Raw genomic sequence first — 16,259 nt, 5'->3', positions numbered from 1 at the left:
GTGCTGGCTGCCTCCATATGGGTTGCAGGAGGCATCCAGAATGACAGAGGTTGAGCTCTGGATCTGCCTGGAGGACCAATGGGTGACCAGGGGCAAAAATCCCTGGTCCCCATACCTTGTAGAAGAAACAAAACTCTGTCCAAGGTCGACTCCTTGAGTCCCGCTCCAGGTGTCACAAGATTTGCCAAGAGGGAGACAGGGAAAACAGGTGATAGTTGGAGGGCACAGTGGGCAGAGTGACGTGAGGTGAACAGCATGACAGGTGGACAAAGGACATTGAGGTGGGCAGAGGACAGTGAGGTAGACCAAATAACAGATAGTGGCGGCAGCATTCCATTTAGTTGATGTGAAGAGGGCATTCGTGCTGGAACCTGGTGATGATCTGCAAGTGGCTCCAGCATGCTCAACTCAGAAATTGGCTATTGTGTGGTGTTTGACACTGCATTCTGTGCTGAGAGCTGACCCTTTAGCAGTGTTCCTGTTTTTGGAAGCGGTGGTTCTATAATCCCCTCGTTCAATAGGTGGAGCCTGCCTGAGGGGACGAGGGGTGCTGTAGTGGGTGGAGCTGGCAGTGTATTGCCAGGTGGCTGCCCTGAGTGTGGCCTGTCTGCCCACAGCTATTTTGGGTTTTTTGATTACAGCTGAGCTCTTGGTAACCACTGTCATGTCTCCCGAGTGCAGGCTGAGTCACAGCTGGTTGTGGAGCCAGGGCTGGGTTTGAGAATGACAATACATGGACATTGCTAGGACCAAAGCTCTGAGCTAAGAACTAGATAGAAGCCAGAAGATTCCTGCAGGACCCCCAAGTGGATGCAGGGGCCCAAGCTATCAGGCCATTCTCCACTGCTTCACCAGGCCATTAGCAGCAAGCTGGATCAGAAGTGGGGCAGCTAGGATATGTACCCATTCCCATATGGGATGCTGGTACTGTGGATGGTGGCTTCACTTGTGGTACCACAGCCCTGGCCCCAGGACAGAACTATGGAGTCCACACTGCTGCAGGAAGAGTCATGGTCAGTGGCCAAACAGTTGTCAGCTGTCCACAGTCCTAAGGCACATGCCAGCCAAGCCTTCTCGTGCTGGGCGGGACTTTCACCTCTTGTTCTGTTGCTTTTGATGTCTCTTCTTCCAAGAGGACACTTCACGCAGCAAAAGTGGATGGATGCCAGCATTGCCTGGACCACAGCCACACATGATCATGAGCCAGGGTCAGGGCCTTAGTAGACAGAGCCCCGGACACAAACTCACAGCCTCCGTGTCCCATGTGTCCTCAATCTCACCACAGCCACCTGCCAGAGCTGCTGGGCCTGATCCCAGGTGGTGTGCTGAGTGGCACCCCCATCAGCTGTCCACGTGTCCCCTGGGGACCGCCCCGCCTCCTGCCCTCACAAGGCCCTCACCCTGTTGTGACATGGACAGGGTTGTGTTTGGCCAGGAGAAGGTAAGGCTGTGCTGCTGGCTGCCCTGCAGACAACGGCAGGAACTGTTGCGGTGGACTTGTGTCTCACTGCAGAAGGGAGAGTGGACACCGGCAGAGAAGGGCCTCTCAAAAAGCTTTTTGAGTGGTTTTGGCAGGAAGCTCGCGTGCTCAGAATCTGGAGTTCCTTCTGTCCGAGGCAGGAGGAGCCCCTATCTACTTGCTGGGTTGGTCACTTGTTCAAAGTTTTGTTGGCCCCAAGAACACCTGTCTCTGTCTGTGGTTACACCCATCCCCAACCTCTGGGGACCACAGAGCTGCTCTCTGATGCTGGCCTGCATGCTGTGGACATTGTTCTCCATGGATGGCACAAGGCCAGGCCTGGTCTGCCATGTCCACTTCTGCCCAGCATGGGGACTTCAGGGATCTTATGTGCCAGGCCATGTGTTGTGCCTCATTCCTGCTCACATCTGGGCCTCATGCTATGGCCATCAGGCAGTGGATACCACGTCCACATTCAGGTATCTGTGTGATTCTCTGATCTCCCCGTGTGGCCTGGCACTTGCAGTCCTGGAAATGGTCACTTTCTGCCTGGTCGACTCCTCTCTTTCTGCTGCCTCAGCTATGACTGCGGGAAGCAGGAAAGATAGCCCCCTGTCCTTGCTTGGGACGAGACATCTTCATGTCCAACACAGCTGAGGCAAGGTTGGAACCCTCCTGGTTTTCCACGGGAAACAGTCATGTAGCCTGGGTGTGTGCCTGCAGGCTCTCTGCTTGGGGAATTCAGAATTTCCACTGGTGATGTGTTTATTGCATTTTCCTGTTTTATAATTTATAAACTGCTCAAAAATTAGAAGGCAGTTTGTACTACACAAAGAACATTGTGACAGGTTTTGCTGAATCTGTGCCTTTGCAGTCTGGAGAGCAGTGGCAGCTGAAGCCAGAGGCAGGCTGGAGACAGACAGCCTCGTTCCAGTTTCTGATGCCAAGGCTGCCAGGGACACTCCTGCCAGTGAGCAGCAAAGAGGAGATCACCACCTGGAATGTGGGGTCAGCCGGGCCTTACTGGGACTGGGAAGGCCGCCAGGCCCCCAGCAGCCCTGTGCCAGGGCTGTCTCTGCTACACCGTCTAGTGGTAGCTGGCTGTTGGGTAATGGCCTGAGCCCAGATGTGTGCTGTTGTCCTGGCTCCAGGCCCCTCTACACCCTGTATTGTTAGGCTCCTGACATGTGGAAAAAGGACCTTCACTGGAGGCCTCAGCTTCCCACTGTACACCCCAAGGGCAGGATGCAGCCACCCCCTTCCAGAATATCATCCCCTGGGGCCCAGAAACGCAGACCAAACCCTCCTCTAGTTGTGCCTGTGGTCGCCTACATAGGTGCCTGCTCTGTCAGGGCCCCATCCCCAGACACAGGCCAGCTCCTTCCCCACCCTCCAGCCCCCAGCTTTAAAACAGGCAGCCTGGCTTGGAACATGCATGGACTTGGAACACATGTCATTTGGAACACGTGTGGGCCGGGAGTATGCATGAGTGGGGTGTATTGCTGCAGTGCTGGCTGCCAAGGGTTGATCTCCCCTCCTGGCCTCCACAGCCTCACCTGCTCCTGGGAATGGCTGAGTGACAAGGTTGCCTTGTCTCAGGCCCTTGCTGTGGGCCCCAGCATGGATACCAGGGAGGTTTGGGGGGGTGGCTGCTGCAGGGGGTCAGCTCTCCCCACCAGTCTCTGTTCTTGTCCCGCCCAGATGGATTCTCCTGCACCCTCCTCCAGACTGAGTTGAAAATGACCCCCACCGCCCCGAGATGGGAAGTATGGGCAGGCAGAAGAGCTTGAGCTATTGCCAAGTCCAGCTCAGGAAGACCCAGGAGGGGACGCAGCAGTGACCTGGACACCCAAAACAATCACACAACGTTCCTCCCACAGCCACCTCTGCTGTTCTTATCTTGGGGTTTCGTGTGCCCTCCCCCATCAGCTCTGGGAGTCTCAAGTTTCTTCCCCACCCCATCCACTGCTCCTGGTAGAGGCCTCAGCTCCCCATTGTGCACCCCAAGGGCAGGATGCGGCCACCCTCTTCCCTCTTCCGGGATGTCCTCTCCTCAGGCCCAGGAACGTCCCGTCTCCACCCCCTGTCAGCTGCTCTCAGAGTCTCAAGTTCCCCTCAGCCCCATTAGCTGCTTTCAGGGTCTCATGTCTTCCTGACTTGCTCCCCTCCCCCCACCAACAGGCAGCCATTACACACCCCAGGTGGGTCACTGGGTTTCAACTGTGACTCCCCCAGCCCTTGCTGGGAACAATAGGAGCTGGATTGTGGAGGTGGGGCTCCTGGAAGGCGAAGTTCCCAGACAGCTCCCATACTCATACTCCCTTGGTGCAGGGCAGGCTCCGGGTGCTGGAGCCATCCAGGGCGTTCTCTCACACCCTCCTATGGGTTTCCTGCACCTGGACAACCAGCAAGTGCAGCCAGGGATGCCCACAATGAACCCCCCATTGGGCAAGTCATAAAAGGGTGTTATTTAGAGGCAGCTTCTCTGGAGTACCCTTAGCCTGCAACCCCTGCCTCTCCCCTGCATGTTGAGGAGTTGGGGGTGATTTAAGAGCAAGGTCAGGAATTGCAAGGGGGCGGGGGAGGAAACATGAGGTTTGATTTGCTCATTCTAACCCAGAATCAGCTTGGTGCCATGTGCTTGACCTGGAGCAGGGCAGACCGTCCTATTCCTGTGAGCCACGCTGGAATTTCAGGAATGGGGCACTCTGGGATGCTCTTTATTTTAAGCTACTTTAGATTCTTGACTAATCAAGTCCACATGTGCTGGCTGCTGCTGCGAGGAGGGCGTCTGTGTGGGCACAGGCAGAAGCTACACCCTGAGCCCACAGAAGCCACACGTATGCTGGGAGCCCACAGGACTCTCTTACGTACTGCTGAAGGAGCTGGGACCACAGGCTCACTCTCCCTTCCCTCTTCCTCCTCCTCCCCGCCCTCACTTCCACCTAGAGGGTGTTAGGTCACTTTTTAAAAATATGTATTTATTTTTATTGGAAAGGCAGATTTACAGAGAAAGAAGGAGATGCAGAGAAAGATCTTCCATGCTCTGGTTCGCTCCCCAGGTATTCACAATGGCTGGCACTGAGCCAATCCGAAGCCAGGAGCCAGGAGCTTCTTCCAGATCTCCACTGCCCTCGCGGGCCACAAGCAGGAGCTGGAAAGGAAGTAGAGCAGCTGGGACATGAACCAGCACCCATACAGGATCCCAGGCATGCAAAACAAGGAGTTAGCCACTAAGCCATGGCGCCAGGCCCTAGATCACTTTTGCATAAACACCTACCCTTATTTTCCTTTGGTCCATGGGGTCAGCCCACCCACCTCTGTCCCCACTTGCAGACCTCCATGTGCCCTGGTTCAGCATGCTGATGCTGTTCTTGGGTCTCAGTGACGCAGGGCCATAGGTGACACTGCCTCCAGGAAGCCTGGGGTTCCCCCCAGGAACCTCCATAATCTGGGGGATAGTCATTGGCTGAGAAACAGCAATCAGGCTATGCCTTGGTACCCTGAGCCCAGAGAAAGCTAATCCTCTTCACCCTGTGGTTGGTTGAATTTCCCTGGAGGCATTAACCAGCCAAGGACCAAAAGGGACAGGAGCCTGGGCTCCACCTGGATCTCCCACATGGACACAGGGGCCCCAGGGTATAGGGAGACTCCCAAGTGGATGCAGGGGCTCCTAGGCATGAGGTGTCTCCTATGTGGACGCGGGGGCCCAGGGTATAGGGGATCTTCCTTGTGGACTCCAGAGCCCCAGGGTGTAGGGGGATCTCCCTTGTGGACTCCACAGCCCCAGGGTGTAGGTGTCCCACATGTACATTAAGGATGTAACCTAAAGGAGGAGCTGGGCATGTCCTCCATGTAGAAGAGAAGAAAGGAACACAGGTTCATTCAGTGCCCTACAGAGGAACTCGCCTTGGCTCATCCTTGTTCTCTGTTCTTTACTGCAGTTCTTTTCCCTGTGAGTCAGTTTTAGATGTTGGTCTGGAGGTCTCCATGGAGAGTTCTGTGCTGGATCCTGGTCTGTGTCTGGTGGGTGCTGTCAAAGCAGCTTTGCCTGGTCCACGGTAACCAGCAGTGCAGGGCATTGGGGCCAAGTTCATGAAGAATCTAAAATGTGGACTCAGCACAGACAGGGTGCTGGGCCAGGACGTGGCCCTGAGGCTCAGCACAAACGGGGGTTGTTGGTGTTGCACCAGGCCAGGCATACGCCTTTCATATGTGCATGCACCCAACCTTGCCTTTGCCATTTCAGAAGAGGCTGACCACGACAGCTTCGGGCCTGGCTCATTGCCCAGGAGGAGGAAGGCGCTGGTGTCACTGCGGGATGAGGGCCTACGCCGACGGGCGCAGCTCCGCATCGGCTCACCACATGACTTCCGGCCTGTGTCATCCGTCATCGATGTGGACATCCTCCCCGAGACGCACCGCCGAGTGCGGCTGTATCGGCATGGCTGTGAGAAGCCACTGGGCTTCTATATCCGGGATGGCACCAGTGTGCGGGTGACACCACATGGGCTGGACAAGGTCCCTGGCATCTTCATCTCCCGCATGGTGCCTGGCGGACTGGCAGAGAGCACAGGACTGCTGGCTGTGAATGATGAGGTCCTGGAGGTCAATGGCATTGAAGTGGCTGGCAAGACGCTGGACCAAGTCACTGACATGATGATCGCCAACAGCCACAACCTCATCGTCACCGTGAAGCCCGTCAACCAGCGCAACAATGTGATGCGTGGTGGCCGCACAGTCAGCAGCCCTGGCCAGCCCTCTGACGTTGTCACTGGCCCACCCGGCCCACCACCTGCCCACCTGCTGCAGAACTTCCACCCTGATGAAATGGAGAGTGATGAGGAGGCTGACATCGTCATTGAAGGGGCCCTGGAGCCTCAGCACCCACGCAAGTCGCAGGGCCCCCCTCCAGGCAGCCTCCCCCGAGCCAATGGCGCCAGCCTGGTGCACCGGCTGCAGCGGGACCTGACCCTGAGCAGCCCCGGCCGCGAAAGCATCCACAAGCTGCTCAGCTCCCTAAAGGCCGACCCCCGCCACAGCCTGGCCTTCCCCCAAGGAGGGGTCGAGGAGCACGGGCCAGCGGTCACACTCTAGCCCCGTGGACTCTGGTGGACACTGAGATACAAGCTCAGCTGGGCATGGGAAGCTGCACCCAGAAACTGGCAGGAACGGCTGCCAGGGAGGGAGAGTGTTCTAGATTTCTATGCCAATTTACAGTGATTGCACCCTTCACACCCTCCTACTCTGAACTCAGCACACACATGCGTGAGTCCCCAGGGCAGGAAATATTTTATTTTTAAATAATAAGAATTCGTTTTTTAGTTGAAGCTCTAAAGCCACTTTTTAAAAATACATGTTTTTTACATGACTGCAGCAGAACCTGCAACATGGTCACAGTTGTCGGCTGGTGCCTCCAGCTGGCGAGGCCCGTATGGCCGAAGGGCCTGCAGCACCAGACAGTGAGTACTTCCTGTGGATGGGCACTGCCAGGTGCGATGTGAAGCCGTGAAGCAGGAGGGGAGTCTCACACTGTTCACATTACCAAGTCAAAAAGCCAAAAATGTGTTGGCCTGAGCCTGCCAACTCCCCTGGCCGCCCCAGCCATGGCTGCAGCAAAAGCCCAGGGGTCAGCAGCAAGGCCAGGCTGACTCCAACGGGGAGGTGGGGCCCTGTGACATGCATCTGCCCCGTGCTGTGGACATCCATTTGCAGGGATCAGCCATGTGACCACATTCTACTCCCACCGTTCCATTTGTGGTCACAACACCTTTGGTGAGAGTCCCCAGCTCTCATTGCTGACAGCCACGTACAACTCAATTATTTTAACAAATATTAACTTTATTGCAATTTCTTTTTGACCTAAAAACATTTACAGATTTAGTAATTTTAAACATTCCTTTCTGATCAAATCAAGATGTTTATGGTGTGTTTTTTGTTGGAATGTAGCATCAGAGAGAACATGTTACTTTTGTACTTTGAGAACTAAACTTGGACCAAATAAAGCTTTCATATAAACTCTGGGAAAACTTTTTATAACCGCACAGGCAAGTGCAGCTCCTGGTGGTCTGGCGCACCCTACTGGTTATTGGCAGGAGTGTCCTGGGTATTGTGGTATCTATGTATATGAAGGGCACGGGTGGGGCTCAGGGGAGCTGGGTGGGAGGCTTCAGGGGATAGTCAGGAACAGAAGCTTGTCCTTGAGCCTCTCAGAGCCCCACACATGGGTCTTTTCTACCAAAGTCTGTTTTTGCCATTGTCATTTCTCACAACAAAAGCAATGTCATCTTCAACAGTGTCTTGTGGGTTTTGCCAATCGGAATGAAGATGGGCTTTGGTCTCTTCTCAGTCAAGACGCTCACAGTCCTGACAACTACTTTGGGATGGCTGGGACAACTGTGTGGCGTGTGGACGAAAGTACAGCTGTTGAAGCTTCACAACAACCCAGGTGATATCTATTTGGTGCGGGGGGAGGCGAGGCGGGCTGCCCAGTGTGTGCCAGTGGGCTGGCCATGTCGAGCACAAGCCAAATTCAGCATAAGCTCACACAGGCTGGGAGCCATCCTACCTAGTCCAGGTCTGGGATGAACTCAAGAAGTTTCATGCTCTGGGAGTCACTGTTGGAACCACTGGCTTATCTTCCCTGAACAGTTTCTAGGCAAGCAGCAGGACCACAGCCATCAGGCAGGGATGTCCACATCCATAGCCATTGCACAGGGATGTCCACGCCTACAGTCATCATGCAGGTGTCCATGGCCATCATGCGGGGATGTCCACACCATGGCCATTGCTTGGAGATGTCCACACCCATGGCCATCATGTGGGGATGTCCACGATCACGGCTGTCACATGGGGATGTCCACACCCTCTGCCATCTCGTGGGGATGTCCATGTCCATGGCCATCACGTGGGGGTGTCCATGTTCAAGCCATCAAAGCCACTGTTTCAGAAGTTTTTGTTTGTTTTTTCATTATTTTTACTGGAAAGGCAGATCAGATTTACAGAGAGGAGGAGAGACAGAAAGAAAGAAAGATCTTCTACCTGCTAGTTCACTCCCAGATGGCCATAACAGAGCTGAACCAATCCAAAGCCAGGAGCTCCTTCTGGTTCTCTCACGTGAGCACAGGGTCCCAGGTCTTGGTGATCCCTCCAGTGGAGACTGGGACTCGAGGTGTGATGTCTGTGCCAAAAAGACCTTTGGGACACCGGGGGTGCCAGGCGAGATGAGCCAGTGCACACTTTATTGACTTTTTCTGGGCTTCTTATATCAGTTTTTTCCAGGACAAACAGGTTGGTAAAAGTTACAGGTTAACTGAACAATGGTACACAAACTACTCCAACAATAGATCACAAAGGATTAAGGGAAATAATCAGAGGCTCCGAGCAGCCAGATAGGTCAACATGAGCTACAGGAATCAACAGCGGTGAATACACAGATCTAACTAGGAAAGGAATCCAACAGAACTTTGTACTGAGGTATGTTTAAGCCTCAATCACTAAAGGAAGAGGGAGATAATGAAGATGCCTCACACCTCCCAAGACACTTGGCCGGCAAGGCTTGTCTACAATCCCAGCAGGGAGTCTGCACCCTGCAGCATTCTCAGGCTGCTGACAACGTTTGAGATTTGGAGTCCTGACACTGTAATCTGGTTTTGGAGGAACAGATCTCTACAGTTAATAAGCCTCAATACCAAGACTTTGGGCTGTGCTCCACTGCTTTCCCGGGCCACAAGCAGGGAGGATTTAGCAGTTGATCTATGGTGCCAGGTCCCTGTTCCAGAAGAACCTATACTGGGAAAACCCCATATCCTCATGAAAAAGTAATTTTGTTTCCCGTTGGTCCTGGACACTTTGAAAGAAGTGGAAATCGGTAACTGCCTGACCCATCTGCAGACCAGGGTGTGGGCCCATGGCCACCACTTCACTTCAGGCATGGCTCACACCCTGCCCCAACTGCACTGTTGCCACCATCTGTCTGTGGTGTGCCATCAGTTGGCCTCATCTTGCCACATCCTGCTGTCACTGATCTGTCAGTCATCAGAAGCCACATTGTACCCACTCCATCTGCCCACCATGGCTGTTCACACAGACCTCACAAAGGTGGCATCTCCTGGCCGCTTCTCCCACGGGGAGGTGTTTTTGAGATGATGGAAGTAGCACATTCAAGACCAAGTGCTTAATTATTGTGGTTCCACCCACCACCACATATGTGGGGACCCCAGGCAGCCTGTGTCCATTGTCCTGGAGTGCATTCTCGCCTTCAGGCTCACCTGCTGCTCTCCGCTCCCTTGACCACAAGTGGGACCTGGCACCTGGCTTCCCCAGGCCCTGCCCCTCATGGGCACTGGCATGCAACTTCCACTCCAGCACCAGGGACAGGAGTCTCCCTGGCCCTCTCAGTCTCCTGTGTGTACACACACCAATGCCTTCCACCCTAGCCCAATCCTCCATACTCTTCACCGGGCCCTGCACCTCCTGTTCCCTCCCCATGCAGCACCCTTACTGGACTCATCTAGGGGATGTGCCTTGGCTTCAGACATGCTGACAGCAACCACCCGTCCCTTCCAGGCTTTGCTCGGGCTCCTCCCTGCCGGCTAGAGCCTGCTAAGGTTTGAAAGGGAGAGAGGGGAAGCTTTGTTCACTTTTCAGCCTAGCAGACCTGACCCTGAGCCCTGAAACTCGCCCAGACTCTCTGTACAGAACCTCCCGGCACTCCTCACACTGGCCGTGCCTGCCCTGGCCTGCTGGCACATGTACGTCTTCACCCCACCCCTTCCTAGTGTTTGAGCAGGGCTTACAATCACACATCCATGTTTTATCCCAAGCTGCAAGGACAGGTCATGCCACGGCCTTGTGGTGGGAGCCTTGGCAGCCAGCCTGCAGTGCCTCCCAGGCCCATGTGTGCCAACTCCAGCTTTAAGAGGCAGTTGCAAGTGGGCTCCTGAACCCCATGCATACCCACAGGCTGGTCATTCACATGGCTTCAAGGCTGTGTCCCCACAAAATGACTCCCTCTACCCTCTCCTTGCCTCTTGTTGATGGGTGCTCTCCACCTGCTCAGGCTGAGATGCACTGTTGCTGTCCTGAATCATATCACTGGCCCAGGAGTATGTGGTGAGACAGTGGGCAACACTGTCAGCCCCTGGCCTGCAGCACCCATTGGCTTCAGCATCCTCTGGCTCTCTGGTGCAGTTTTCTAATCACACAGCTGAGGCATGTTCTTAAGAGGAGCCTGTGCAAAGAAGCTGAGCAGCTCCACAAAGTGAGGAGGTGGGGGTTGGCATGGTAGTGAGCGGCTAAAGGCCTCGCCTTGAATGCACCAGGATTCCATATGGGCACTGGTTCTAATCCCAGCAGCCCCACTTCCCATCCAGCTTCCTGCTTGTGGCCTGGGAAAGCAGTCAAGAACAGCCAAAACCTACAACCAGAGGAAAGTCATCCCCAACCCATCTCTCAGAGGCCCACAGCACAATCAAACATGAGCACAGATGCCATCTCATACTCACAAAACACACACCTCCAGGACCACTCCATGTTGTAGCACAAACACACTCCTTCCCCATGGACAAGCCTCACTCACCTTAGAGACCTGACACACATATGGTGAGGCTCTCCCATTGCATGGTGTAGAGGTGTGGCGCTCAAGTTGTGGTGGCACCAGCCATGGCCTCCCCTGCTTTCTCAACCATGCTGTCAGAGTGAGCAGCTACATGGTGAGCCCATGTCACACACTGAGTGGAGTCAGATGTGAGACAAGTCCTGTCTGGCTTTGCAAGGGACACAGTGAGAAAAATAATCCCCAAGTTTGGCACACCGAGTTAATCAGTGGCTGGTTTTACTGTCACTTGAACACATTAGCTTCCTATGTGAACACTTGCTCTTCACATGACCACACTGACAATCAGAACTTTATCCAGAATTAAAGATTGCATCTTCCCAAAGTGACAGTAAGCAGGAATCTCCATCCCTCCAAGGACCAAACACATCCTTCATGGTAATGAAACCTGCCTGGGCTGCCTGGCAGTGTTTCCAAGCTGTTCTGCAGCTTGTGACCTGGGACTAGCATTCTACTAAGACATGTCTGTGTGATGGTGGGAGTGTGGGTGGGTTGCATTTATTATCCTCAGCCAACTTTCTCTTTGTTATCATGAGCAGCGAGACTTTCCATGTCTTCCAGTTCTCATCCCTTGGTAGGAGGCCAGGAAGTGCAGAATGAGTTGAGGATCCCATGAACTGCGGGGCTGCCTTTGTGAACCTGATACCTCTGGACACACTACCTCGGAGAATGACAAGACCTCTAAAGCCTTGCATTATTTTGTCAAGATTGTTTTTTTAAATTATCCCATGATTATTTAATTTGTACTTTTATTATTATCATCATCATTTTATGATACAGTTCCGTAAGCCCTGAGATTTCCCTTACCTCCTCCCAAAGACCCATCCCACCCACACTGAGTCCCCCTTTATTATTCTTATATTATAGTTCTTCATAAACAGTCATATGTCCATCATTGTGGGTATGGACAATGGCTGGACTCTCTGTCCAAAATACAGTTAACAGTTTCATTGGGAGCTCAACTCTGATCTGGAAGTAGAGATGCATACTGCATTGTATCCTCATATTTGGATATGATAGTCTCCATTACACAGTTACTATACATCCCCTTAAATGAAAAGTCACAAAACAAAATCACTAACAGGAAGGAAAAAAAGGAATTAAAAATAACAAGGTTATATAACATGCTACTAAATGACTAATGTGTCACTGAAGAAACGAAAAATTAAAAATCATCTTGAAGAAAATGATTCTGCTTTATGATCTATGAGTCAATGAAGAATTTAATGAAAAAGTATTTTAAAGAAATGAAAATTATAAATAAAAATCCATTATATAGTTTCCACTGATCTTTACTAATAAGATATGCCTCCTGTAGGCAAGAAATAGATGGGTTTAAGCCATTTACATTCAGGGTTAATATAAACCGGTGGTAATTTGGTCCTGTTATTTTAGCAATGGGTTGTCCATTGAGTTAGTCTTCTCTTGTTATTTTATTGGGGTGTTCTTCACATTTGCCTTTGGTTTGGTGGGTGCTATTCCTTTTCTCTGTCAAGAGAACATCTTTAAATATCCTTTGTAGGGCAGGTTTGGAAGAAGCAAATTCTTGTAACTTTTTTTGTTTGTGTTTTCCTGTGGAAGAATTTTATTTCACTTGAAAGACAAAGGAAAGCTTTGCTGGGTATGTTATCCTGGACCGACTATTTTTTGCTTTTAGAATCTGAAATATGTCTCTCCATTCTTTTCTGGCCTATAGAGTTTCCTGTGAGAGGTCTCCTGTGAATTTAATTGGCATTCCTCTATATGTCAATTGATTTTTTTCGCGTGCACATTTAAGGATCTTTCCCTTATGTTTGACTGAAGAGAGCTTGATTATCATGTGTCGTGGTGAAGATGGCTTTTGACCAACCCTGTTAAGAGTTCTGTGACCCTCCTGAATGTTGTTTCCCAATTCTTTCTCTAGATTAGGGACATTTTCCCTTATTATTTCATTAAATACATTTTGTTAACCCAGCTTCTCTTTCTGCACTTCTGGGACATCACTCTTATATTTTGGCCTTTTAATTTTTTCAATTCTTGAATACTTTTTTTAGCTTGACGCAACTCTGCTTCCAGCTCTTTGTTTGTTTTCCCCTGGTGACAGAAAATATCTTCCAATTCTGAGATTCTTTCTTCTGCTTGCTTCATTCTATTTTGGAGACTCTCCACTGTACTTTTAATTTGCTCCACTGTATTCTTCATTTCTGATATATCAGCTTTCATTTGATTCATTTCCTGTGTGACATATTCCTTAAATTTCTTAAACTCCTGTATTACGTGCTTCTCATTGTTGATAAGAAGCTTTATAACCAGTGTTTTGAATTCAGTATGGCCCATTTTCTCAATGTATTCCTTAGTGAACTCTGAGGTTGGCAAAGGCTTTTGCTCCTTTGCAGGGGAATCTTCAGTAATATTTATTGTGCCTTTGTCTCTTCTTTTACTCTTGGTCATTGTGCTTCTGGTTAGCAGATTCTTCTCCTTGGAGCAGGTTTCTAAGCTGTGTCATCCACAGATCAACAATTCCATTTTACTTATTGTGATTGGTATAGGGTTCTTTGTTTGCAGTCACTTGTGCCACTCCCTCCATTAAGTTCCAGCTCTGAGTTCTTGTGACTTCCACCGTGGTCTCCACAGCCCCAGCTCCTGGCTCATCACTCTCCACCTCCTGTGATACTGTGCTGAGGCTGCACCGTTGTCTGTACAACCTTTCTCCCACTTCCAGTTGGAGCAGTTCCCAGGATTAGGGAGATACCAGGGGTCCTATATAGCTAGGTTGTTGGTGGTACTTATCTTGACAGAACCTGTTAGCAATTAGGTCTGAGGACCACATGGACCTATTTAGACCCATATGATGCCAAAGTCAGTATTATTTTCCCTGTGGGACGAGTGCAATGCATTGATCTCAGTGGGTTCATTCCCAGCTCAGCACATGTGCAGCTCACTGTTATCCCTGCAGTATCAAAGCCTTTGCCACACTGTACAAAATGGCACCTAATGTGCCACTACTAGAGTTCTTGATCTGCTGGCCATCAGGTCTGAGGGCTACCTGGACCTATCTTGGGTGGAAGCTGTAGGTGGAACTGTCACATTGTTTCCGTTCACCGAGCCAGAAATGAGTTCACTCCCAACTCAGTGCATGCTCAGTCCTGTCCCAATAGCCTTTGTCTCTCTAGACAAAATGGTGCCCGATCCGGCCCTAGGGGGTGGACTGGGCTGTGAAATCCACCCTGTTCCTGCACTGCCTATCTGGAATCTGCTACTCTGTCTCTGCTCATGGTCAAATCAAAAAGACCAGCAGAATGGGCAGATCTTTGGGTTCACCTCCTGAGCTTCTGGTGAACATCCCTTCCCACCAGAAACGGGTCTCTTGCTTCCAGCTGATGGTGCATCACTCACTACTGGGATATCGGTCACTGCAGCACCACATTGTTGTGTCCGCTGCTTTCCCATGTCTGACAGTCTCCAGGTGCCCCTCTGCTATTGTTCTGTCCTCTCCTATTTCCTGGAATGTGCCCTCTCTCCTTCACTCAGGTTAACATTTCTCCATCTGTTCTAACATGTCCTTACCCTATTCCACCATCTTGATTCTTTTTTTTTTTAAGATTTATTTATTTTTATTACAAAGTCAGATATACAGAGAGGAGGAGAGACAGAGAGGAAGATCTTCCGTCCAATGATTCACTCACTCAAGTGAGCACAACGGCCAGTGCTGCAGTGATCCAAAGCCGGGAACCAGGAACTTCTTCCGGGTCTCCCACACGGGTGCAGGGACCCAAAGTTTTGGGCCGTCCTCCACTGCTTTCCCAGGCCACAAGCAGAGAGCTGGATGGGAAGTGGAGCTGCTGGGATTAGAACTGGTGCCCATATGGGATCCCGGCACGTTCAAGGTGAGGACTTTAGCCACTAGGCCACGCTGCCGGGCCCGATTCTCTATTTTTTAAAGATTTATCTTTTTGGGGGGGTGGGGGGAGGCAGATTTACAGATAGGAAAGCAAATACAGAAAGATCTTCCATTTGCTGCTTCGTTCCCCAAATGGCCACAATGGCCACGGCAGAGCTGGTCCAAAGCCAGGAACCAGGAGCTTCTTCTAGGTCTCCCACACAAGTGCAAGGTAGGTCCCAAAGCTTTGGGCCGTCCTTGACTGCTTTTCCAGGCCATAAGCAGGGAGCTGGATTGGAAAGGAACAGCCAGGACATGAACTGGCACCAATATGGGATCCCAGCACTTACAAGGAAAGGATTAGCCAGTTGAACCATTGCACTGGGCCCAACCACTAAAACCTTCTTAAAAGTCAGGTCTAGCTTTGTTTGCTTCCCTGTATCACCCTCAGGAAAAAGGTACATTTCTTAACCTTATATTGCTTTTCATATCACGGGTTGTAACAACAGCAAACTGGAAAACAGTGAAAATTGATTAGTACTCAAATGTGTGACCTTACATTCCATGTTTCTCTGTGGCTGCCCATCCACCTGGCTTCCAGGATGTGTTCCCCAACCTCCTGCCATGAACAACTCCCTCTGTCCTCTCCTTGTCTCTTGCTGTTGGCCTACAATCTTCTGATGCCTGATTTCCAGTTCTTATTTGAGCTGTCCTTTCAGAAAAGACTGCTTCCTTCTCTGAGTGCTGCCCTAATCCCATGTGGGACCAACGGGGCTCAAGAGCTGTAAAAACCTGTGGAAAACTCATCTCCATTACCCCTTGACAAGGTTATTTTCTTCTCAAACCATACGTCCAGGGCAGGAGTCTGGTCTCACTTCAGATCACCTGACTTCAAGTCTTGGCTTCACTTCCAACTCCAGCATCCTACTCATGCGCACAGTGGGAGATCATGTTGGGCCTCAAGCTGTTGGGATCCAGTCACCCACCAGGAACACCCAGACTGAGGTCTGGTTCTGGCCTTGGGTTGGCTCCACCCTGGCTGCGATGGGAACTTGGGAGCTCTCTTACTACAAATACTAAGTCAACTGCATAGACAACTGGGGGTCAGTGAGCTTGACCACCCACACACTGTGCCTAGGGGACCTCCTGAGGCAGCAGAGGGCTCAGCTCGCAGGCCTATGGCCGCATCGTTCACCCAGCAGCTCCAGGACCCACCAGTTCTGCCGTCAGACAAGCAGGGCGCTCTCAGAACTCAGCTGTTCAACACGGAAGTTGCTTTCCTTTCAACTGGGATCCTTCGGCCTCCACATAGCTAAAATGACTTT

At 51.4% G+C, this 16,259-nt stretch overlaps 1 protein-coding gene across 1 annotated transcript in view; it reads left to right on the top strand.

Moving 5' to 3' along the window:
• PARD6G (par-6 family cell polarity regulator gamma) overlaps positions 1-7,471 on the top strand; it is a 33,257-nt gene extending 25,786 nt beyond the window's left edge. The window contains exon 3 of the mRNA XM_040985173.1: positions 5,709-7,471. Within this exon, the coding sequence (XP_040841107.1) occupies positions 5,709-6,556 (848 nt within the window). The 3' untranslated portion in view covers positions 6,557-7,471. The remainder of the gene's footprint in view (positions 1-5,708) is intronic.
• Positions 7,472-16,259: the final 8,788 nt, after the last annotated feature.

Source organism: Ochotona curzoniae, unplaced genomic scaffold, assembly GCF_017591425.1.
Source record: "Ochotona curzoniae isolate NIBS_2020 unplaced genomic scaffold, NIBS_Ocur_1.0 contig_43, whole genome shotgun sequence".
NCBI lineage: Eukaryota > Metazoa > Chordata > Mammalia > Lagomorpha > Ochotonidae > Ochotona > Ochotona curzoniae.
This window is presented reverse-complemented; position numbering and strand designations above follow the sequence as displayed.